We start from the raw sequence: 21,685 nt of genomic DNA on the forward strand, positions 1-21,685 counted from the left end.
AGTACAGTGGAAAACAAGTAGATAGAGCAACTGAATGCCAAGAATGAACGCTAAGGAGAACAACAACCCTTAGAACCTGCATGGTGAAATAGCAAACCTGGATGCAGGAAATCCTTTTTGCCATTCTCTATTCTTCCATCACAAAGTTTCCTTGCAAATCTTATTAGGGTGAAAAGAGATTCTGGTCTGCAGACCGATTTGAAGATGTGAAGCGGGTTGATGCATGTATATAAAGTCTTTTTGTTCACATATTACATTGCAATGAGCATACCACTGCCTGTTAATTAACTGTGCCTCCAGAGTACATCCCCAAGTCCTTTTCGGCTCCCATAGTACGTGCAGGAAACCACAGTACTGCTTATCTACTTAGCTTAAATACCCAACCTCCAAATGTCAAGAAAAAAAAAAGGAACACTCTCCCCACCACTTTCTCTGATGACATCATTAGATCTCTGTCATGGTCTTTAGTAGGCCAAGGAAAAAGAAGTGCAGCTCCAATCACAAAAATACGACTCACTCCTTTAGTGAGGCCGAGACGTAACTGGCTTTTCTCTAATGCACAATTCTCAGTCTCACCACTGACTAAAACATTTCCGAAGGTTAATTATAGGTTGTATGCAAATATAAATTTTAGAGTTGAGATGAGTCAAGATTCTTTCCTGTAGAAAAGCAGCTCCAGGAATGAGCCAACTTAACCCTTTTCATTGCTTCAAATAACAATGATTCAAAAGCACACTGAAATAATTGTAACCTAATTTGAAGAAACGATCCTGATGGGAGGAATCATGTTGGGGCGAAGGGGAAAAGTTAGGCGGGGAACTTTTTTCTTCTCTTTCCTTTTCTATAGAAAAAAAAAAAAGCAGCATGACGACTTGAATACTACCTGTTTTTGAAAGGAGGAGTTAAATGTGCTAAAGTCATAGGACAGGGGTCTGCAAACTTGGCTCTTTTAAGATTTGTGGACTTCAACTCCCAGAGTTCCTCAGCCAGCTTTGCTGAGGAACTCTGGGAGTTGAAGTTCACAAGTCTTAAAACAGCCAAGTTTGCAGACCCCTGCCATAGGAGATACGTCATAGCAGAAGAAGCACCACGATTTAACCAATATCTTCGTACAGTCGCAGCTATTGAGAACAGGTCACACTGTTTCTTTCACATCCTGTAAGAGTTGCTAATGTTTAGGCACAAATTCCTTCTGTGATTTATACCATCAGTGTGGTATAAACAGCCTACAGTTATATCCTATCAGTGGAATTTTGTAAACACTTTCCTGAAGATATTTGGCACTTTATTGCACAATTCAGGAAAGTGCAAAAACCAAGAGATAATTGCATCCCATATTCGCACATTCATTTAGGGAGTGCATGAATTAGCTAGATGATTATGGACAAAGAGAGAACGACCTCACTGAAAAAAGATTACAGATAGAGTAATATTACTGACGAAGGAAATTGGTTGATAAAAACTCCAGAAGAATCCATATGGATTATATTACATTTGTGATTCTCCAAAGACTCTCACCTTTGGTCATGTCCTCAAGAACCAGATTCTCCAGCTCCAGCCATTCTTTGTTGAGGCGCTTTACTAATTTATAAGCATTGACAGGATGAGCAAGATAACCTTCTGGATCAGAGGAGGACTTGGCTGTTAAGGATTCCATTGTCTCAGCCCAGCTGGGGAATAAAAGCATATACATATATTGAATATCATTTCAGCTTACTAAGTTACTAAGTTTACACTACTATTAATCTTATCATCATTCCTATCACCCATTTTCTCCCAATTATGACTGTATGACTATAACCTTGTTGCTAGTATCCTTACGATTTATATTGATTGTTTTCTAATATGGTTTGATTGCTTATTCCCTATGACTATCATTAAGTGTTGTACCTTATCATTCTTGACGGGATGTATCTTTTCTTTTATGTACACTGAGAGCATATGCACCAAGACAAATTCCTTGTCCAATCACACTTGGCCAATAAAGAATTCTATTCTATTCTATTCTATTCTATTCTATTCTATTCTATTCTATTCTATTCTATTCTATTCTATTCTATTCTATTCTATTCTAACTAGCCCTGAATAGATAAAAATATGACAATATTTTATTCTCAACCCATCCTCTTAGAATCATCTATGTCCTTTAATCTTGGGTTGTGGAAATGAAGTAAATATTGCCGTTATTTCCTACCATCTTTAATTTTATTACTTATATAATACCTTTAAATTGCAAAGATTTATATGACCAATTCCTTTTAAAAATGTTTTACTATTTCTTTGTTTCAGGCTGATATTTAAACCATCAGGATGGGTAAAGGAACAATTAATAAAGTTGCATACTAAAGCATCATCTATATCAAGGAAAATTATAAATTCACCAGAAAATTATTAAAACACCAAGGTAAATCCAAGCAAGCATTTTAAAGATAAGAAATATCTCAGCAGGTGGCAGCATCTATCCTATCCTGGCTGTTCTCAGAAGCTAAGCAGGACTGGCCTTGGTTAGTATTTGGGGGGGAAACTGAAACAGGCAACACAGCTCTGTATCATGGCCAACAGAAATACATGAACACAGTCAGCAAGAATTGAGTTCAGTTTTACAATGCCTTTCCAGCTACGTAGTAATAACAGAACTAGAGCCCTATCACAACCGAACCTGGATTAGGCAATTAAAAACAAGTGTGCAGGAGGAAATAAAAGGTTTATACATGAAAGGCTTCAGAAACTTAATTCTGAGAATGCACATAAATTCCAGGCTCAGCCTAAGCTCAGACTCAACCTCTTCCCAGGTTCTCTTTATATATTTACCTACTAAAAGACAGTCTCTGGCTCTAACTGTACATTCATGTTACCCTGCTGTAAACATGAGAGGGAAATTACTAAGGGTTGAGGTTACATGATACAAAAGAATTTAATCCAATGACTATCCCAAGAGTTACTTTTCACGTTAGGTTGCATTCAAATTTGTCAGTCCACTGACAATTTTGGGGGGGGGGGGCAGAAGGTAAACTCTTGCTTTTCTAATGTAGAATATATTTTATTATGCTAAGTAATAGTCAGTTCTTGGTGATTGCAGGTACATTCTAGATAGAAAGTAGAATGAAGGTAATTTCTACTGAAATATTGTATCACAGCAAATACCTTACTGAATTTAATGGGATTTACTTTTAGGTAAAATTGCAAATATTTTCAGCCTTCTCTCTCTGCTCAAATGTAAAAAAATAACAGTGTAACAATGTCCAACTGCTAAGAAAAATAAAATATATTAAAATAAATATATCTACCTACCTAAATACATATGTATATAGTACATACATAGTCTCTTCCATTACCTTTTTATTTTAGAAAGTTTGGTTTCTTCCTCTTGAATATATGCTTTTAATGACTGTACCAGATCTTTTTCCGCATGAATCAACTCTGTCATCTGGCCTTAAAAGGAAGAAAGTCAAACATCATTACTTCAAGTGGATGATAGCAGAGCATTATGAATCAGGCAGAGAGACAAAAGCTAAAGGACTTGGCCAGGCTGAATACTGAATTCAGCTTGCATCACAGAAATTGCCCGAAGAGAAACCTGAGGAGATATAGGTTCAGGTTGAATCAACTAATCCAGAACTGAGCTAGTCCAGATCATGAGCCTAGCAATACACAACAAATTTAAGAAAAGGAGAGCAGAGAAAGACCATCCATCTAGTTGAAAGAAAGAGGTGTAAGGAAATATTCAACTGAGACAAGAGCTATAAAAGTGAAACTACAGCTTGGCTGGTCCTTGTGACAATGAACAACTCCACTACTACTATCTTGCCTGCAATTCTATTTTTATGCTTATCCTTGGTTCATCCAACTGAACTTTGCTCTTCAAACTGACTGCTCCAGGATCATTTCTGAATGGGTGTTTTGTCTTTCTCTGGACTCTTTGAAAATTAAGCGTCATTCTCTACACAGAAAGTCTACCATTTGAATCATGGTGATGTTACTCAAGTTAAGGGCTGCACTTGAGGTTGCATCAGGAACTAGCCATATATGTAACTGGCAGCACAGAACACAAATAGATGCAACAAGTTAAGATATATAGGCTGATCCAGTTTCATGTATAGAAACTATCATAAAGTCCACAGAAGAATTAATTTAAACCTAGAAAATTAAATCTGCCAATATTATTACTGGAGCTGCTTTTCTATAATTTTAGTATACAGGAATATAATATTAGTTTCATTTCTTTACTAGGATCCTCTGTGAGAATATTTTTGAAAAAAAAAATAGGGCAAATTAATAGGCTTATTCCCTGGACTTCACAGTATATAAAATGACTTTCCAGAAGCATATTCATTAGATCATTAAAGAAAACGTATTTACTTTATTGCCCTTAACATGATCCCATACAGTGAAAAATATTATTTTTTGCCTCCTTTCATATCCACTGAGGGAGCTCAACCAATCTCATTGTACATATGTTGTGCACTGACAATAAAGATTTGAATTTGAATTGCATATGTATTTCCAAATATTTGGAAGAAATCAATTTTTCATGAGCTCAATTCAAATGAATTATTTCTTAAATGGAAATATCACCATTGTCAAGCTACTATAATACATGGACTTCCAAGTAACTGACTGCTAATGAAATTGCTCCCATTTTATTTTTAAAAGTATGTGCATATTCAACTGTTAATTACATCTTAGTATTGAGAACTGAATACAAGAAATAATTACAAGGTCATTTTGCCACCCTCCTTGCCTGGATTCTCTTTCACACACACCATTTTTTGGTCAACCTGTCATTCTTCAGATAGATAGGAATCAAGGGTGAAATTCAGCAGGTTCTGACAGGTTCTGGAGAACCGGTAGTGGAAATTTTGAGCAGTTCGGATAACCGGCAAATACCACCTCTGGCTGGTCCCAGAGTGAGGTGGGAATGTAGATTTTGCAATATTCTTCCCCCAGAAGTGGGAGGGAATGGGGATTTTGCAGTATCCTTCCCCTGCCACGTTCACCAAGCCACCCCACGCCCACCAAACCATGCCCACAGAACCGGTAGTAAAAAAAATGGGATTTCATCACTGATACGAATGCAACTCAGACAAATCTAAGAGGTCTGGCACTACCTTGGGGAAGCTGTGACATATTGTCTAAAGTTTAATTACTGAAATATTTCACTTCTATAAGTCTTCTGTTTAGATTCTTTTTTTTTTCATAAAGACTTTTGCCCATTGGCCTGTTTTAAAACAGTAATACTTTCTCACCCTATTTAAAACTTTGCTTCCTTTTACTTAAACAAGATCAGCTTCAGTTCCAGCTTTCTAATTTTTGCTGGAAAAAATAGCGATATTTGCTGGTTTGCCAAACCTTGTTCAGAAAGCAGCCAAGTTCTCTGTGTTATGGCAAAAAAGCCTTATGTAACCAATACTTCTTAGTTTTATATCACTTATTTATGAAATGAAAATAGTTGGCAGTATATAAAAATAATGCACAGGATTTACGGGAAAAAAACCATCTTCTGACTGTATTGCTCCTAGTAGATGTTAACTCGTGATAAAAGTTTATTCAAACTTTCTATGTAACGTTCTACTAGAATCTTCCAATTTAGTTGCAGATTTAATTGCCAGATTAAAATTATTGTTGAAATTACAAAAAATGTTCTTTTGGGAAGCGGTTTGGAAAAACAATTCTTTACTCTTTAATGCTTCAATCATGTTTATTACTTTTTCACTAGAAATATTTTTTTTCTAGGCCAAGATAGTTTTTAAAGCCATTTATTAAAATCGTAACCATTTTTAAGCAGTTTACTCATTGGGTATGAAGAAAATACAGTTGAAATCAGACAAGGTATTTAAATTATATTGTAATAGAAAACTGAATTGTACTTATCTGGTATTAATCAGTTTCAATACAGACTGGAAAGTATATGCATAGATTATTATTATTATGGTTGGTCATATAGTTAGCCAGATGTTTAGACTGGATATGGCATTTTTATCCAACCTACCAAGTTCTTCCCAAGGCCCTGGGATAGAAAGATGTTGTTGTCTGAGGCTGTTAAAAGTATAATTGCAGGATATAAGCTGTTCCAGAAAAGCTGCCATTTGCAATTGATTGAAGGTGATTCTGTTAATGCCAATGGTGTTCATGTGGTGCTCCAGATGTCTTGATATTGCATCCAAGATGCCTACTACTAGCTTTGTTTTCTTTTGCCACAGTTATTCTACTTCTTACCGGCAACCCAGTGGTGGGTTGCCCCAGGTTCAGAATGGTTCTATAGAACCGGTAGTAAAACTGACTCCGCCCACTGACCCAAACATCATCAAAACTCTTCTGCGCATGCACAAAAGAGCATGTGCGCGAGCAGAGCAAGCATGTGTGCACGGGCACGATGCAAACCGGTAGTAAAGGTAAGATGGGTTTTCATCCCTGCGGCAACCCTGTGTCAAACTCAAGAAACAGTGGATGGATCACATCAAGGAAGACATGAAACACATGGATGTCACCCCTTAAGATACCCTGGATGCCAAATGGAGACAGCTTTGCCAACAAGCGGACCCTGTCACACTGCGGGAATAACACTAGAAAGAAGATGATTCTACTTCTTGCAGCAGCTATTATTATTACTAGTATGGATTGGACAAATATGCCAGTCTGACCATCTACAGGGAGAAAAATGAAAATTGAAAGAATCAAGATGTTCTACGGAAATAACATCAAGAGTCTAGATAAATAAGAATCCACCAACATCTGGGCATTCTTCAAGTGGATTGAGGAAAAATTCAGAAAAAAAAATAAAATAGCAGGACTTGCAGATCAAAGTTGAACATTTATAGAAAAAGAAATCTGATGTTATACCAGTGTGATGCCTCCTGTAGACGAGGGCTCCTCCACGTCTTCCTCAGAGGCCTCAAGGAAGAATGAGAGCATTCCTGACACATCCGGTATTGCTGACCCTGAACTGCCAGCAGAACATGCCTCGGCTGGGGAGAGCTCGCAGGCCAATGAGGAAGAGGGGGAGGAGCTACCGGCCTTGGTAGATACTAGGGTATTCAGGGCAGAGAGATGGAGATCTGCCAGATTGATGGAGAAAAGGCCACGCCCCTCTTAATGGGCTGCACTGGGAGGGGCTATTTAGCAAGGCAGGCAAAGGGAGGCATTGCTGGAAGCAACGTGTGTGGGTGGTGGCCAGACGGCTGTTTGTTTCCGGGACTCTGCAGCTCGTGGATTTAATTCAGTTGTAGAGAACGTTTATGTTCGTGTTTGGAGCAGCTGGTTATCTGTCTGGTGGACTAATTGGCCATTTCCTGGAAGGTTAGTCTGGAGCTTGTTCATGGCTGGCTTTGCTGAAAATGACCCTCTGAACTCGTGGCTTGGACTATTCCTGTGACTTCTCCTTGCAAGCTCTAAAACCCGGACCACTGGACTTGTTGACAAACCTCAGTCGAAGCCCCTAACCTTGGAGGGGATTTTGGCTGTTTGTTTTTGGAACCTACTCAGGCAAAACCTTTATTTCCAAGGCTATTTCTGGTTTGGCTGTAAGTTTGTTTTGCTTTGGTTATCTATTTGGGTCGCGATCCAATTACTGTGCTAAGCTTGCAGCTGGGGATTAACTGAAAACCTGAAATAGAACTCTTGGATGAATGGACTGAATAAAGCTCTCTACACCAACCCTGATGTGTGGGGGGCAGCACGACTAATCATGTTTGGAACCATTGGAGCAATATCTAAAGCAGGGGTCACCAACACCTGGGCCATGGACCCAGGAACCAGGCCATGCAAGCGGCGGATTAGCATGTGAAATTTCATTTGCACATATGTGGAATTAGACTATATGCACGAAACCATTTCCTCCTTCCCTGCCACTGCTGGTCATGGACTGAGAAAAGTGGGGAATGCTGATCTAAAGGACTTTCTGGATATCTGGAAATACTGAATTTATGAGACCTGAACACCCTAAACACAAAAACCAACCTGCTTGGAACTGCCTATATTGTTAGAAACTACCTTAATAATTCTGAGGGCCTTGATTAAGAAAATGATTTATTGAAGTTTTCACCAGTAACAGATTGTCAATCTAACTCACATAATTGCTATTCTAAAATTTATTTAACCAAGGTTAGCATATAACGTAGAATGTTAAATTAAAAAAAGGTCACATGGTCAGACTGAGAGCCTGAGGGGAACTGCATGTAAACTCAAGTGAAGGAAATGCCATCCAGTTTAAGTTCTTATTAAAGACAGCCATGCATAAGAATGGGTTATTTCCCCTTAAATATGTTCTGAGGATTATTAAGCCCATAAAATTATACTGATGTGACCAAATTCTATGGAAGGATATCTGTCATCCTTTCCATTTTGTACAAAGAACTCTCATCTTTCATCAAGCGCTACATGCTGAGTTGCAGTTCTTGGAAAGGAATAGTGTAAAACAGATGCCAATAGTTAGATTTCAGACAGCATCCAATTTAGGGATGCAGATGTCCATCGGATAGTGATATGCTCTATCCCTCCTCCCTCCTGCAATGCTCCTGCTCCTATCAATGTTCTTCACAAAATCCTTCAACACTGCAAAGCAGGTTGATGTTGACTGCAAAGAACTACAGAGGAAAACCATCCTTTTGATTTCACTTATTGGAATGTATTTCATGAGCAGGAATCCAACTGATAAATTTATTTAAGTTGCTTTGACTTTCCTTCTATACTATTTTCAGTTACAACTTATTTGTTCTGTAGGAAAATACAATAGCTTGTCAGAGATTCATACTCTCCAGTCAATAATGTGCAGGCAGAAGAATTAGAAATGAAGTTCAAGGCAGTAATATCATTTCAATTTTAATGTGAAAATAAACAAAACGCAAGCATTCGTGACTTGGAAAAAGTTTAATCATTTTAAAATTTAAAAATGTATTAGACATCCAAAATATAGTTAAAACAAAATTCTGAAAAACAATATGGCTCTATAGAACAAATTACAATTTTTCTCTTGTCTGTTGTAAAGCATGCAAAACACATCTTCTGGAATTTTTCCAATCCCTTTACCAGGCCTGGCCATCTGTATCTTCTACTGTGTAATTAAATGAATGTGTTTTATCTTTATGTTTCAATTTTTCATTTCAACTGTGCCCAGATACTTTTTTGTGTAGGTGTGTACTAGGAAGTATAGTATGGGCTCCATTTATTCCACTCTGGGTCATGTGACCATAAGGGGGAAGGGAGAAAGCTTAGAACAGAGGAGACAGCAATATTCTGAGCCACTGCCCAAGTGTCACTCCCATTGAGCTGCATTGGGGAATTATTTGTTTCCCTTGGAATTTATTTTGCTATAGCCCCAGCCAGATTTTCAAATTCAGTCTTTTTCTAATGACTTCTCTACCACTAAGATGTTGGTCCTGTTCAGTTATCCTGATGTCCCAGGATCCTTAACACAAGTTATATCCAATGCAATGCGATGCGATGCAATGCAATTGTAACCTAATCTAACCTAACCTAACCTAACCTAACCAGCTACCCACCTCACATATGTGGCTCTGGTTGGTTCACACAATTAAAATAGAAAAAACAGAAAGAGTAAAAAAAGAATAAAAACTAAGCCGGTGATACAGCTATTTCACAAGCTCCACATTTCTATTGGATCTCCAGGCCCAATGGCAAAACCAAGTTTTTGAGGCCTTCTGGAATCCAATAGGGTTCAGGGTCAATCTCACCTCAAAGAGAATGATGTCCCAAATGGCCGATGCTACTGCAGAAAAAAGTCTTCTCTTGAGTCTGTCAGATAAAACGCCTTAGTAGACAACACCTGTAATATGCCCCTTGTGCCTCACTTGATGGGACAGGTGGATGTAATGGGGAGAAGTGGTCCCTCAAATAACTTGGCTCCATAAGCAGTACCCTGAATTAAACCAGGAAACAGAATGGCAACTAATGCAGCCTAGAGAGGAGAGGTGTAAAATGTGCTATTTAGGGACATACACACAAATGCCCATGTGGCCCAATTGGGTTTGAAAGAATGAAAAGAACTAGAGGGTGGAATATATTCCCATTCATAAAAAGACATGGCTATGAGAATAACTTTCATTATTTTACTATTTTGTTTAAAATTATTCATACCTATAGAAGTGAAAAATTCTCCTTTTATGCATTCCAGACAGATCAACAGTAATAGCATAATCCATTGCGCCATCTTCAATCAATGAAGTATCTGCAGGAAAAATAAACAAGAGAAAAACAAGCTTGAGAACATTTGAAAGAACTAACCACCAACATCCATAATAATATTGCTCAGTATTATCAGATTAGAAAAAACTGGAATCAAAACTACCTTGAACAATACATCCGCAGTACAGCATTACGTTGGAATGCATCATATGCTATGAATAATTATTGTTTTACAGCAACTCTAAGTAAACATTATACTGGATTCCATTCATAGTAATTATGGATTGCTTTAGTTCTCATCTTAAAATATTTCAGTAATACTGGCATATATTTTCATATGCTACAGCTGTTCAAATTTTTTTGAACAGATACGCCAAGCAAATGGGAGGAGCAAGGCTAGAGGCCCATTTTCCTAAATGCCAGAGAACCATTTAAATCTTCCTATTGCACGTTCATAAACAAATCTGCCACTGAGAATGAAAGGTACGATCGTAAAATTGTCCAACTGTTTATAATCAAACTGTTCCTTATGTTTGTGCAACAGCTTGTCTGCACTCCACGCATTCAATTCCAGTGTGATGCTATTATTATTTCAGCTTGCAAACACCAACAATGCAATTCTATACATGTACTTCAATAATAAAGACCACAGAATCCAACAGAGCTTCTTCCCATATATGCATCTAATTGAAGTTTAAATGTCTTTAAAAGATTTTCTGCTGTCTCATCTCCAGCTACATCTTTAACATGCAATCAATCAGTCTAGGCAGACTGACTAAGAATGAGACACAGAGAAACAAAACCTAGTCTATGGACTGTAGGCTGGGTGAAAAAAAGTATTTCTTTATTTAGACAAAGCAATTTGTTTATGTTTAGACATACTTTGCTCTGTTCTTCTTCTAAGACCTTTTTCTCTCTCTCAGGGATAACAAAGCTAACAACAAATATGTTTGAGAAATCCTATAATGAAAGATAGGTATAGTCAAAGATGAATGTAATTTTTTAGTTCCTAATGATGCTTTTCCTGATTAATTGCTCCCAGAAGCACAAATGTCATTTTAACTAAATATATTAAATGCTGACAATTTTTTCCGCTCTCAATCAGGCATATTTATTAATAATTTTGTACTCCAGTGATTTTTTTCTTATATAGTTGAATTTGTCTATTTTCTGGTTTTTAATTTTCATTATTTTTAGTCTTGCAGATAAATGACACATTCGTTTTATAGAGACAATCATGCTTTTGTTTTTGTCCCCTTGGCTTTACAAATAATAAATGCAGGTATCAATTTACCTAAAGATAAAATTATTTTAAGGGACATACTCAGATGCATTTATCCAGGCTGTTTATGGCCTCTTTCTATAAGTATAAATCCATTGTTTAACTAAGGAGTATGGTCTATTCCTGAGCTTACAGTAGTGGCCAAAATTGTGGAAACCTTTTGGGAAAAGTGTATTTTCTAAAACTAGCTAATAACACAACATTTTTTTGAAGTAGTACCATAAAATTATATATCAATGGAAAGATAATTGAATCAAGAATGTAATGCAATAACCTTTATGAAGGATTTGCTATTTGAATAGCAGTTACAGTATAAAGAATAAAAGTGAAACATGTAGAAAAAATGAGATCTACAAAAATTATCACCGTAGAAAAAATGAGATCTACAAAAATTATCACATCAGTTAATACTTAGTTGGGTAACCTGAATTACAGCCTTACAATGTCTTCCCATGGAGTGAACCAAGTCTTTTAGTTCTGCAGCTGTTATAATGTGAAACCAAGATTGAATGATTGCTTCTGTTAACTGGGTTTTATTGCTGGGTCGCTTCTGGCTAACAGGTTTCTTTAGTCGGCACCATAGATTCTCAATTGGGTTAAGGTCTGGGCTATTCCCAGGCCATTCCAGCAGTGGAATATGATTATCTTGAAACTCCAAAAAAAAAAAAAAGTGGTGTTATTAGCCATCAAACCTCAAAAATACACTTTTCCCAAAAAGTTTCTACAGTTTTGGCTACTACTGTAGCATATTTCTTTTCCTACTTTGGAGATCCATAGGCCTTCTTTTCTATCATTCTCAAAGATTTTTGGTAATAAATTAAAAGTTTAAATTTTTGTCTAAATCAATGGTCTTAAAGTGTGATCTAGGTTCCACTGAGAATCCCTGGGAGCCTCTCAGGGGATCTATGAAATAAATGTCATCGGTTTTAATTTCTAACACAGTAAATATCAATAGATGTAATCTAGGCAAATCAAAGTTCTTTGAGATCCTCAACTGTTTTTAAGAATGTAAAGGAGACAAAAATGTTTGAGAATGACTGGTTTAAATGAGCTGGCTTTATTTGCTCAGTCCTCATACTCTGAGCTCCTTTAGTGAGAAATAGGACTAATAAAACAAATAAACCATCTTCTAAAGTAATTCACAAGTAACTTGAGAACCTTCTATAAGTGAGTGGCAAGTGCCATGAATGGGGCCTGCCAAGATTAAAACCACAGCAAACGATAAAACAGAACAATGGAGCAAGCCAAAAGAACTCCAGGGGTGTGTATATTTGGACAGACTAAGCCATGGCAGTCCCTCTGAAGTGCTTGTTCTTGTTTCCTGGAGACATCTACACACAGCTTGGCTAAGTGATTATGAAGAAATTTTACATTTAAAAGAGTAACCCTCACCTCATCATATCCCTTCTTTCAGGATATCTGCCAAGGCAAAGAACATTGTTTACTTCATCCAGCACTATTTTTTTATTTTTTTGCCACTTTTGCCTTGGCTATAAGAAAAAAAGCTTTTAGTAAGCACAGAAGATAGCTTTGATGTGGATAGAGAAGACACTTGGCTATGAAATGTTTAATTGGCTTGTTTATTCTACAAGAAAACAAAATGACAAGTGTTTACAGCTTCTTGCATTCTGAAGCTTACTTGCCACCAATGTGAGCAGAGAAAACGAGAAACAGCATTTCTATTCACTCCACTGCCTTCTTCCTATAAAGGCCAAACCACTGAAATGGGGTCATACTCTAGCAGAACATGCAGGATCTTAACAAGAAGTCCAACTGTGGAAAATGAGGGTACTATAACAGCTAGTCTTCAAGATCAGAAGGGATTTCCCTCCTTCAGACTTTCTGACTTAACACAAAGACCGTGATAATTTTGGATACATCATCCCATCCCCTAAAATGTCTCTTTATGGTGTAGAATAAAAGAGAGTTCACCTGGTGTACTCTTTTCCATTTGTTATGTCAGTATTAAACATATGAAAAGGTTAAAGCTGGAATCACCAAAGGCCACTCAAGGGCTATGGAAAGTTCTGCATCCTTTTGATATAAAGTAAACTCTTGCCTATTGTTTATGCCTCTCTCTAGCTCTCCAAGATACACAGACACACACTTTTACCTGCCTCTTATCCTTCCCCCCCTCCTAGTCAACTGTTTTTAGAATTGCTGATATTTAATAAATAAACATCAGGCTATTTTTTGGTAGCTGCACTGAATGACAAATATCCACTTTCTGATTTGGATATAGGGATTCACTGGAATGTGCTGGGTACAAACTAAACTGGAAATTACCTCTAGAAATCTTCCAATAATGTAGCCTATTAACAGCAGCTGCTTGCAATTATTGCAGGTTCAAGTCCCACCATGCCCAAGGTTGACTCAGCCTTCCATCCTTTATAAGGTAGGTAAAATGAGGACCTAGATTGTGGGAGGCAATAAGTTGACTTTGTATATAATATATAAATGGATGAAGACTATTGCTTGACATAGTGTAAGCCGCCCTGAGTCTTCGGAAAAGGACGGGATATAAATGCAAATAAAATAAAATAAAAATAAAATAAATAAATCAAATGAGACAGAAAAATGCTAAGTTTCACTTTCATTGATCATTTATATATAACAATAAAAATGCAGCATGCATTTTTATCTAAGCAACTTTTATCTAAGCAGCATGAATGAAGTTTCATCAGCAGGCCTGGAACAAAATGAAAATCATATCTCTAGATACTTTCATATCTAACAGGATTTAAAAAGAAATTTACTAAGTGAGTAAATGCCTAGTTTTCTGTGAGTGGCTATAAAACTCACCAATTTAATCAGTCAGTGAGTTAAAAAATGTCCAGCAGCCAAAAATCCCTCCAAGTTCAAGGCACTGTTTTAACTTTAGCATATGAAATATTATACACAGGTTGACCAGATAATTGAAACAAACATTTTTTTTTGTTTACATTTATATCCCGCCCTTCTCCGAAGACTCAGGGCGGCTTACAGTGTATAAGGCAATAGTCTCATATATCTAAAAACTTACATCAGATCATTTGATCCCATTTGATGTTTTACTTTTAATAGTTTGAAGACACCTATTTTTTTCAGTTTCACAGAAATACAAGAGAATCATATGTCAGAGGAAGGCTTAGCCATTTCCCAAAGACCAGTGACCAGAGGAAACCATGCAATATACACTAAAACAGGGGTCAGCAACCTTAAACCCTCAAAGAGCCACAAAGGTCCTAACTAGAAGCCCCTACATTCAATTCCGGAGCCAGCCGGAAGTCCAGTTCCCCCACCATAGAATTTCCTCCTAGCGCGGTGTCCTTTTTCCTCTGCCGACCGGAAGTTCGGTTCCCCCACCATAGTCTCCCCCTAGCATGGCGTCCTTTTTCCTCTACCTGTCCTAACCGAAAGCCCTATCAATTGTGGAGCCGACAAGCAACAGGGGATGAAAAAGGGATGAAAAAGCCAGAGCTGCAGGTTGCTGACCCCTGCACTAAAGACATAATTCCTCTTCGCCCTGCAGCATGATATTTTAGTCAACCTATAGGAATATGTTATCTACCACAAACCAATACTGTCTTGCTTGTTCAGACTCAGCATTGTTCACAAATTAGCCCTTCACATAGCACTATCCAATCCTGAGTAAAAGTATTTTTGTACTTCTCCCCCAAATACTGACAATTACACAAGAAAATTATGCCAATGACTTTATTGTGAGATATGAGTAATTTACAGCTCCCTTGCCTTATATTCCATCCCCATCGCCAGCAAAACTGCTTTAAATTCAACAGAAGAGAGAGACAAATAATAATAATAATAATAATAATAATAATAATAATAATAATAATAATAATAATAATAATAATAATAATAATAATAATAATAATAAACAACATTGAATATTTACATGTTAGGGCTAAAAAATGTTACCTCCTGAGCAGCTGATTTATTATATTCACCAACTTAGATGCCACCCATTTGGGGAAGTGAGTCTAGGTGGTTTACAAACATTGCAAAGGGTACGTCCTGAAAACTTCTGATTTCTCAGTTTATGATACAATAGCTGTTTTCTGCTGAGTAGCAGAGGCTACTGCAAAATCTCTATACAGAATATAAGGTAGATAGTAGAGCTGGCTGATGCTTTGAATTTGCTCTAAGAGAGTGGGTGGGAGCACAAATGGGGCACCTGTCCACAACTCATTAAAGCAGAGAGGTATTTTCACACATGACTAATTCTGCAATCATAGAGGCAAGTTACTTTAATGAATAGCACACATGCTGTGTTTATATTCCCATATGTTCTGAAATAGCCTTTTCATGTCAAATGCAAAGTCCCGTAATAGCCAGCTTCCAATTATGCGTGCATATGAAGTTTGGTGATAAGAATTCAGGCAGAGTTTAAGGAAGAAGTTTCTAATAAATGTTCACTCTAACTAGGCAGTATGTAGCTGGCTAACTAACCAGGAAGCCCAAAGAAATAGAAGACTTTCAACATTAAGAAATACCAGTAAAGCTGAATTTACAGGAATTCCATTTCTGATCTACAATATTTTTAGCATATTTATATTTTTGCCAAAAGAAACCTAACACAGATTTGCAATAAATACAATCGTGTAATGGTGCTTGAAGAAAAAAGAGCTGGAACAAGTCATCATACTGTAACTCATAAAAGAGAGTGAAGATGTATCAGACCGAAAAACTTAAGCCTTTTGTTGGAGTTGGTAGAGGAAGAAAAATTTTTTCCCCCCCTTTCCCCCCAACCCCCCTCCCTTCACTAATACCCTCCCCCCTCTCCCCTGGCTTCCCGGAACAAGCACAAGGTATAGTTAAAAATAAGACAAACATATGCTAAGAAAATTTTCTCCCAAAACTATTATACCAATTTTCCTTCTCTAGCTCTGACTTCCTCCTAACATAACCAAAATCCTTCAAAAAAAAAATAAAAAAAAAATTTAACAATTAACAATAGTAAAATATATAAATCAATAGAACAAATTAATCCTAAAGTATTTAAAACCAACTAAAGCATAAAAATCCAATCCAATTCAAAAAATATGTCCCTTATAACTTCTATAACCATATAATTTCCCCCCCCATGTCTTTCTTACATAAGATCTTTTGAAAATATTCTATTTAAAATTTAGTGCAACACCTTATAAAATTTCAATACAGAAAATTACAATATCTATTCAACTTTAGTCCTTCCTCATCAAAATCCAGTATAGATCCAAATATCTAGTCTTTTATGATAGATATAAAACATATAATCAACCCATTTCTTCCAGATTCCTCACAAATTGTCTTTCCGGAATACTAATATTTTTGTCTATTAATATTTTAAAAAAACCTTGTTTCAAGAATAATACTTTTGTCTCTTGCCATTTTTTTTGGTGCATTAATCTCTGTCTTTCCTTCGTTACTCCTTTTAAAAAGTCAATCACAATATTTCCTAGTAATTCCTTATGTCCAAGAATCCAAAATTACTGCCGATATTCCATCAGTCCAAAAGAGAACTCTTGGGAAACATTAAGCTTGTGAGTCTTTTCCATTTGAGGGACAATCTCCTGTAGCACAAATTCAGGCAGTTCATCCAAACTATTTAAAGAAAACTTCTTTACATCACCTTGTTTCTTCACGATCAATTCTTCATATTTATCCACTTTTATTTGTATCTCCTGCATTCCATTTTCCGAATGGTTGCACTGGTTAATTTGCTCCAAGCTCTCATCCAAAACGTCCCCATTTTTTATCAATTCGTATTTTTGAATAATTAAATACATACTTTCTGTGTAGTCCTGTATAAAGTCACAAATCCATTCTTCTGAAAGAACCTCCATGACAAAGTTCCTGCTGAGAATCCCCTTGTAAAGTACTTAAACAACGTAATATAATCCAACAGTCCACAGTCAAACACAATAATATAAAATCTCCATTCAGTTTCGATTCAACAGCAAAGCTCCCTTTGATGTATCGCTCTGCTTTCAGTTTCTCTAAAACGAAACTGAAGGGGGGACAGAAATTTCTCTTTTTAAAAAAAAAAAAAAAAGGTAGAAGTCAGAAAATCAAAAATACTTGCAAACCAGTAATTGTTCACTCACGCTTGTTCCGCCTGCTTTTAGTAACCACAAAAAGAAATCAATTGCTAGCAGAAGTGGACACCTTCCTCTTTTCCTGCTTTTTCAGGAGCGCAGTGAATACTGGAGGTTGGGGGAGGGGTAAGGGGATTCGACCTTTCAGGACTTTGCATTACAAAAACAAAGCCCCTAGGGAATCTACCACAGTTCCCCCCCTTGCTCTTTCTCTCTCTTTCAACCGGAGAGAGAAATTAAGCCGGGATCAGTTGTTATGTCCGGCTTTTACCATATTCAATGCGGAGTGCCATAAATTAGCACCCAGCGAGAAAGGTGGCGCCACCCAGAAGCCAGGAATCCCATTTCTGATCTACAATATTTTTAGCATATTTATATTTTTGCCAAAAGAAACCTAACACAGATTTGCAATAAATACAATCGTGTAATGGTGCTTGAAGAAAAAGACAAAGAGCTGGAACAAGTCATCATACTGTAACTCATAAAAGAGAGTGAAGATGTATCAGACCGAACAACTTAAGCCTTTTGTTGGAGTTGGTAGAGGAAGAAAACCAGGGGTGGGCTTCAAAAATGTTAGCAAGGGGGGACTTCCGGTTTGGCCCCACCTTTCTCGCTGGGTGCCTAACTTAAGGCACTCCGCACTGGATATCGTAAAAGCCGGTGAAAACAGCGAAAAACAGCTGTTCCTGGCTTCGATTTCTCTCTCTGGTTAAAAGAGAGAGGATAGAGCTGCACGGGGGAGTGGTAGATTCCCCTAGGGGGTTTGTTTTTCTTATGCAAAGTCCCAAAAGGTTTGAATCCCATTGAAATCCTGCTATCTCCGGTCTTCAGTGCGCGCCTGCAAAAGCAGGAAAAGAGGAAGGTGTCAACCTCTGCTCAAATGATTTCTTTTTGTGGATTTCTATATGCAGACGGAAGAAGCACGAGTGAACAATTATTGGATTGCAAGTATTTTTGATTTCCTGACTTCCACCTTTTAAAAAGAGAAACTTTTTTCCCCCCTTGCTTTAACTGATTGTTTAAAATGGCGTTTGAGGAAGTGAAAGTAAAGAGCAAGCTGCATAATTAAGAAGCTGGGAAACATTATTTGTGGATTGTAACGAATTGAGCTCTCCTATACTTAAAGGAAAAAAGGCGTTTATTTGCTGAGAATGTGAAAGTGAATGGAGATTTTATCTTATTGTGTTGGACTGTGGATTGTTGGATTATATTAGTTTGTTTAAGTATTTCATAAGGGGATTCTCCGTAAGAACTTCGCCATGAAGGTTCTTTCAGAAGAATGGATTCGTGACTTTATACAGGATTATACAGAAAGAATGTATTTAATTATTCAAAAATATGAATTGATACAAAATGGGGATGTTTTTGATGAGAGCTTGGAGGAAATTAACCAGTGTAATCAGTACTTGGATGGAATGGAGGTACAAACAAAAATGGATAAAAATGAAAATATGATCGTGAATAAACAAGATGATCTAAGTTTAGATGAAATGCCTGAATCTGTGTTACAAGAGGCTGTCTCCCGAATTGGAAAAATTCACAGGGTTAATGCTTTCCAAGAGTTTTCTTTCCGGACTGATAGAATATATGGCAGTAACTTGTGGATTGTTGGACATAAGGAACTATCAGGAAATATTGTGATTGACTTTTTAAAAGGAGTAATGAAGGAAAGACAGAGACTAATGCATCAAATAAAATGGCAAGAGATAAAAGTATTATCCTTGAAAGAATCTTTTTTTGAAATATTAACAGATAAAAATATTAGCGTCCCTGAAAGACTTTGTGTGAGAAAGATCTGGAAGAAATGGGTTGATTACATGTTTCACATCTATCATAAAACATTAAATATTTGGATTTATATTGGATTTTGAATATAAAGTTGAGATACTGTAATTTTTTGTATTCAAATTATATAATGTGTTCTACTGAATTGCAAATAGAATATTCTTGAAAGATCTTATGTAAGAAAGATTTGGGGGGGGAAATTATATGTTTATAGAAGCTATAAGGGAGATATTCTCTGAATTGGATTGGACTTTTACGCATTAGCTAGCTTTAAATACTTTAGGATTAATTTGTTCTACTGATTTATATATTTTATTATTGTTAATTGTTAATTTTTTTTATTTTTTTGGAGGATTTTGGTTTTGTTAGAGAGGGAAAATTGGTATAATAGTTTTGGGAATTTTTTTAGCATATGTTTGTTTTATTTTTAACTATACCTTGTGTTTCTTCCGGGAAGTCAGGGGGGAGAGGGGAGGGGGGTTTGTGAAGGGAGGAGGGATGGGGGTTGGGGAAAGGGGAATTTTTTGTAAAACTTTTTGAATTAAAAAAAAAATGTTAGCAAGAGGTTGTCTGCCCGGTTGCTGGGTAGGTGTGGCCTAGTCGGCCTAGTCAGCGTTTTTGCCCTCCCCAGGCTCCGGAAGCTTTTTTCGAGCCTCCAGGAGGGCGAAAACGGTCTTCCCAGGTTCCAGAGGCCCTCTGGAGGCCAGAAATTGGCCCGTTTCCAGCCTTCGCGAACGTTCGGTAAGCCTATTTTTTGCCCTCCCCGAGCCTCCACGCGCACCCTGCACTTACCTGCATCCAAAACGGGCCACTTGGGGTCTCCTGAGAGGGGAGGGGAGGGGCAGGGTGGAAGGGGCCAGCCAGGAGTGGGATTTGGGCAGGGATGAAATGCTCCCGGTTGGGACCGGATCACGCGATCCGGTAGCAATGGGGGTGGGTAGTTCAGAGAACTGGTAGCAAAAATCTCTGCCTCCCCCCACCGCCCACGCCTCGCTGTTCCTCTTCTCTTTCCCTGAAACTCTTGGTGGTGATATAGCTGCAAATGGCCTTAAATGACTGCCGCGGCGCTTCAAAGGGCCGCACTTCAGCTGATCAGCGCTGTGGGCAGCTAGTAGACAGGTGCCCCTATTTTTAAAGAAGGTAGACTGGTGCCTCCCAAAAAAAGGCAATTGGTAGACCAGTGCCTCTATTTTTAAAGAAGGTAGACCGGTGCGTTCCCAACTTTTGTATACTTTATTATTTTTATTATTTATTATTATTGACCATGCCCATTCAGTCACCTGACCCCTCCAAGCCACGTCCACCAATTAAGCCACGCCCACAGAACCGGTAGGGAAAATTGTTAGATTTCACTCCGGGTTTGGGGGTTCTCTGAACTGCACAGAATCTTAGCTAGAGGTTCTCCCGAACCCCTGCAAACCCCCAGCAGCCCACCCCTGAAAACAACTCTCAATTAGCCCTTAAATGAAGCAGATGAATAAACTTAGTTGGGTGAGTATGCAGCATTTTTTTTGGAATTCCCAATGTAAGTGCTGTCCACACATAGACATGTGGGTAGTCCCACAAAAAGCCTTAGAAGTATGCAAACCAAGTTTTCCGAAAATAAAATTGTTTTAACACCAATGAGCCTTGTGGTACATTCTTTGAATGCTTCACAGAGTCTCTGATCGTGTCTGATGCCCTGTGCAAAATACTAGTTCAGAGTAAGCATCTGAAAGAGAATCTTGGTTTGAGGATTGTGCATCAGAAAAATAGGGTTTTAATTTTCAGATGGATTTCAGATAGACTACGGAATCTAAGCTAAAGAAAGTACTAACAGCACCATATGAGTTTCTTCCCATTATTGCTAATTTATTCTGCATGCATTCCTTGCAGTTAATATTCTGATCTAAAAAAATGACAGTCCCTGCCAAATGTGGAATTATCTTAATCAATTTCAGTTAACCAATTTTTGTAGCCTGTTCTATTTCTTAAAAGTCTGCTTTGGAGCAGGCTAGGAAAACCTCTGAATCAATACAGGAAACACTGAAAAAGAAATACATGAAAAATACTTCCTTTTTCTAGCTGTCCTTTGATTTGAAGAAATCTAGTTAGGATACAAACCATTAATTTACATTTTATTTATCGATGGACTGTACAAATTTATACCCTGCCCTTCTCACTATCTAAATGAGTGAGTAGTTTACAATAAAATGGCCTTAAAAGGTTTTCAGAAACAAAGTTAAAAAAACAAACACAGCACTCAAGTTACCAACCATGTCCAGGATGGAATATCACAACTAGATGTCATGCTAGTTAATAGAACCAGGCCGTAACACTCTCCTGGAAGGCCAGAATAGTGGGGACCGGCCTCACCTTAGAGGGCAAGATGTTCCATGGGGTGGGGGCAATGAGAGAGAAG

At 37.5% G+C, this 21,685-nt stretch overlaps 1 protein-coding gene across 6 annotated transcripts in view; it reads right to left on the bottom strand.

Annotated features, from left to right (window-relative positions):
• The window catches only part of P4HA2 (prolyl 4-hydroxylase subunit alpha 2), a 69,659-nt gene that overhangs the window by 36,519 nt on the left and 11,455 nt on the right, over nt 1-21,685 (bottom strand). For all 6 annotated transcript variants that reach the window (XR_009153113.1, XM_058166057.1, XM_058166061.1 and 3 more), the window contains 3 exons: nt 10,093-10,183; nt 3,336-3,432; nt 1,519-1,670 (listed from right to left, as the gene is read on the bottom strand). Coding sequence is in view for 5 of the 6 variants with exons in the window: in XM_058166057.1 (XP_058022040.1) it covers nt 1,519-1,670; nt 3,336-3,432; nt 10,093-10,165 (322 nt within the window). In the remaining variant the exon portion in view is untranslated. The remainder of the gene's footprint in view (nt 1-1,518; nt 1,671-3,335; nt 3,433-10,092; nt 10,184-21,685) is intronic.

Source organism: Ahaetulla prasina, chromosome 2 (assembly GCF_028640845.1).
Source record: "Ahaetulla prasina isolate Xishuangbanna chromosome 2, ASM2864084v1, whole genome shotgun sequence".
Lineage (NCBI taxonomy): Eukaryota > Metazoa > Chordata > Lepidosauria > Squamata > Colubridae > Ahaetulla > Ahaetulla prasina.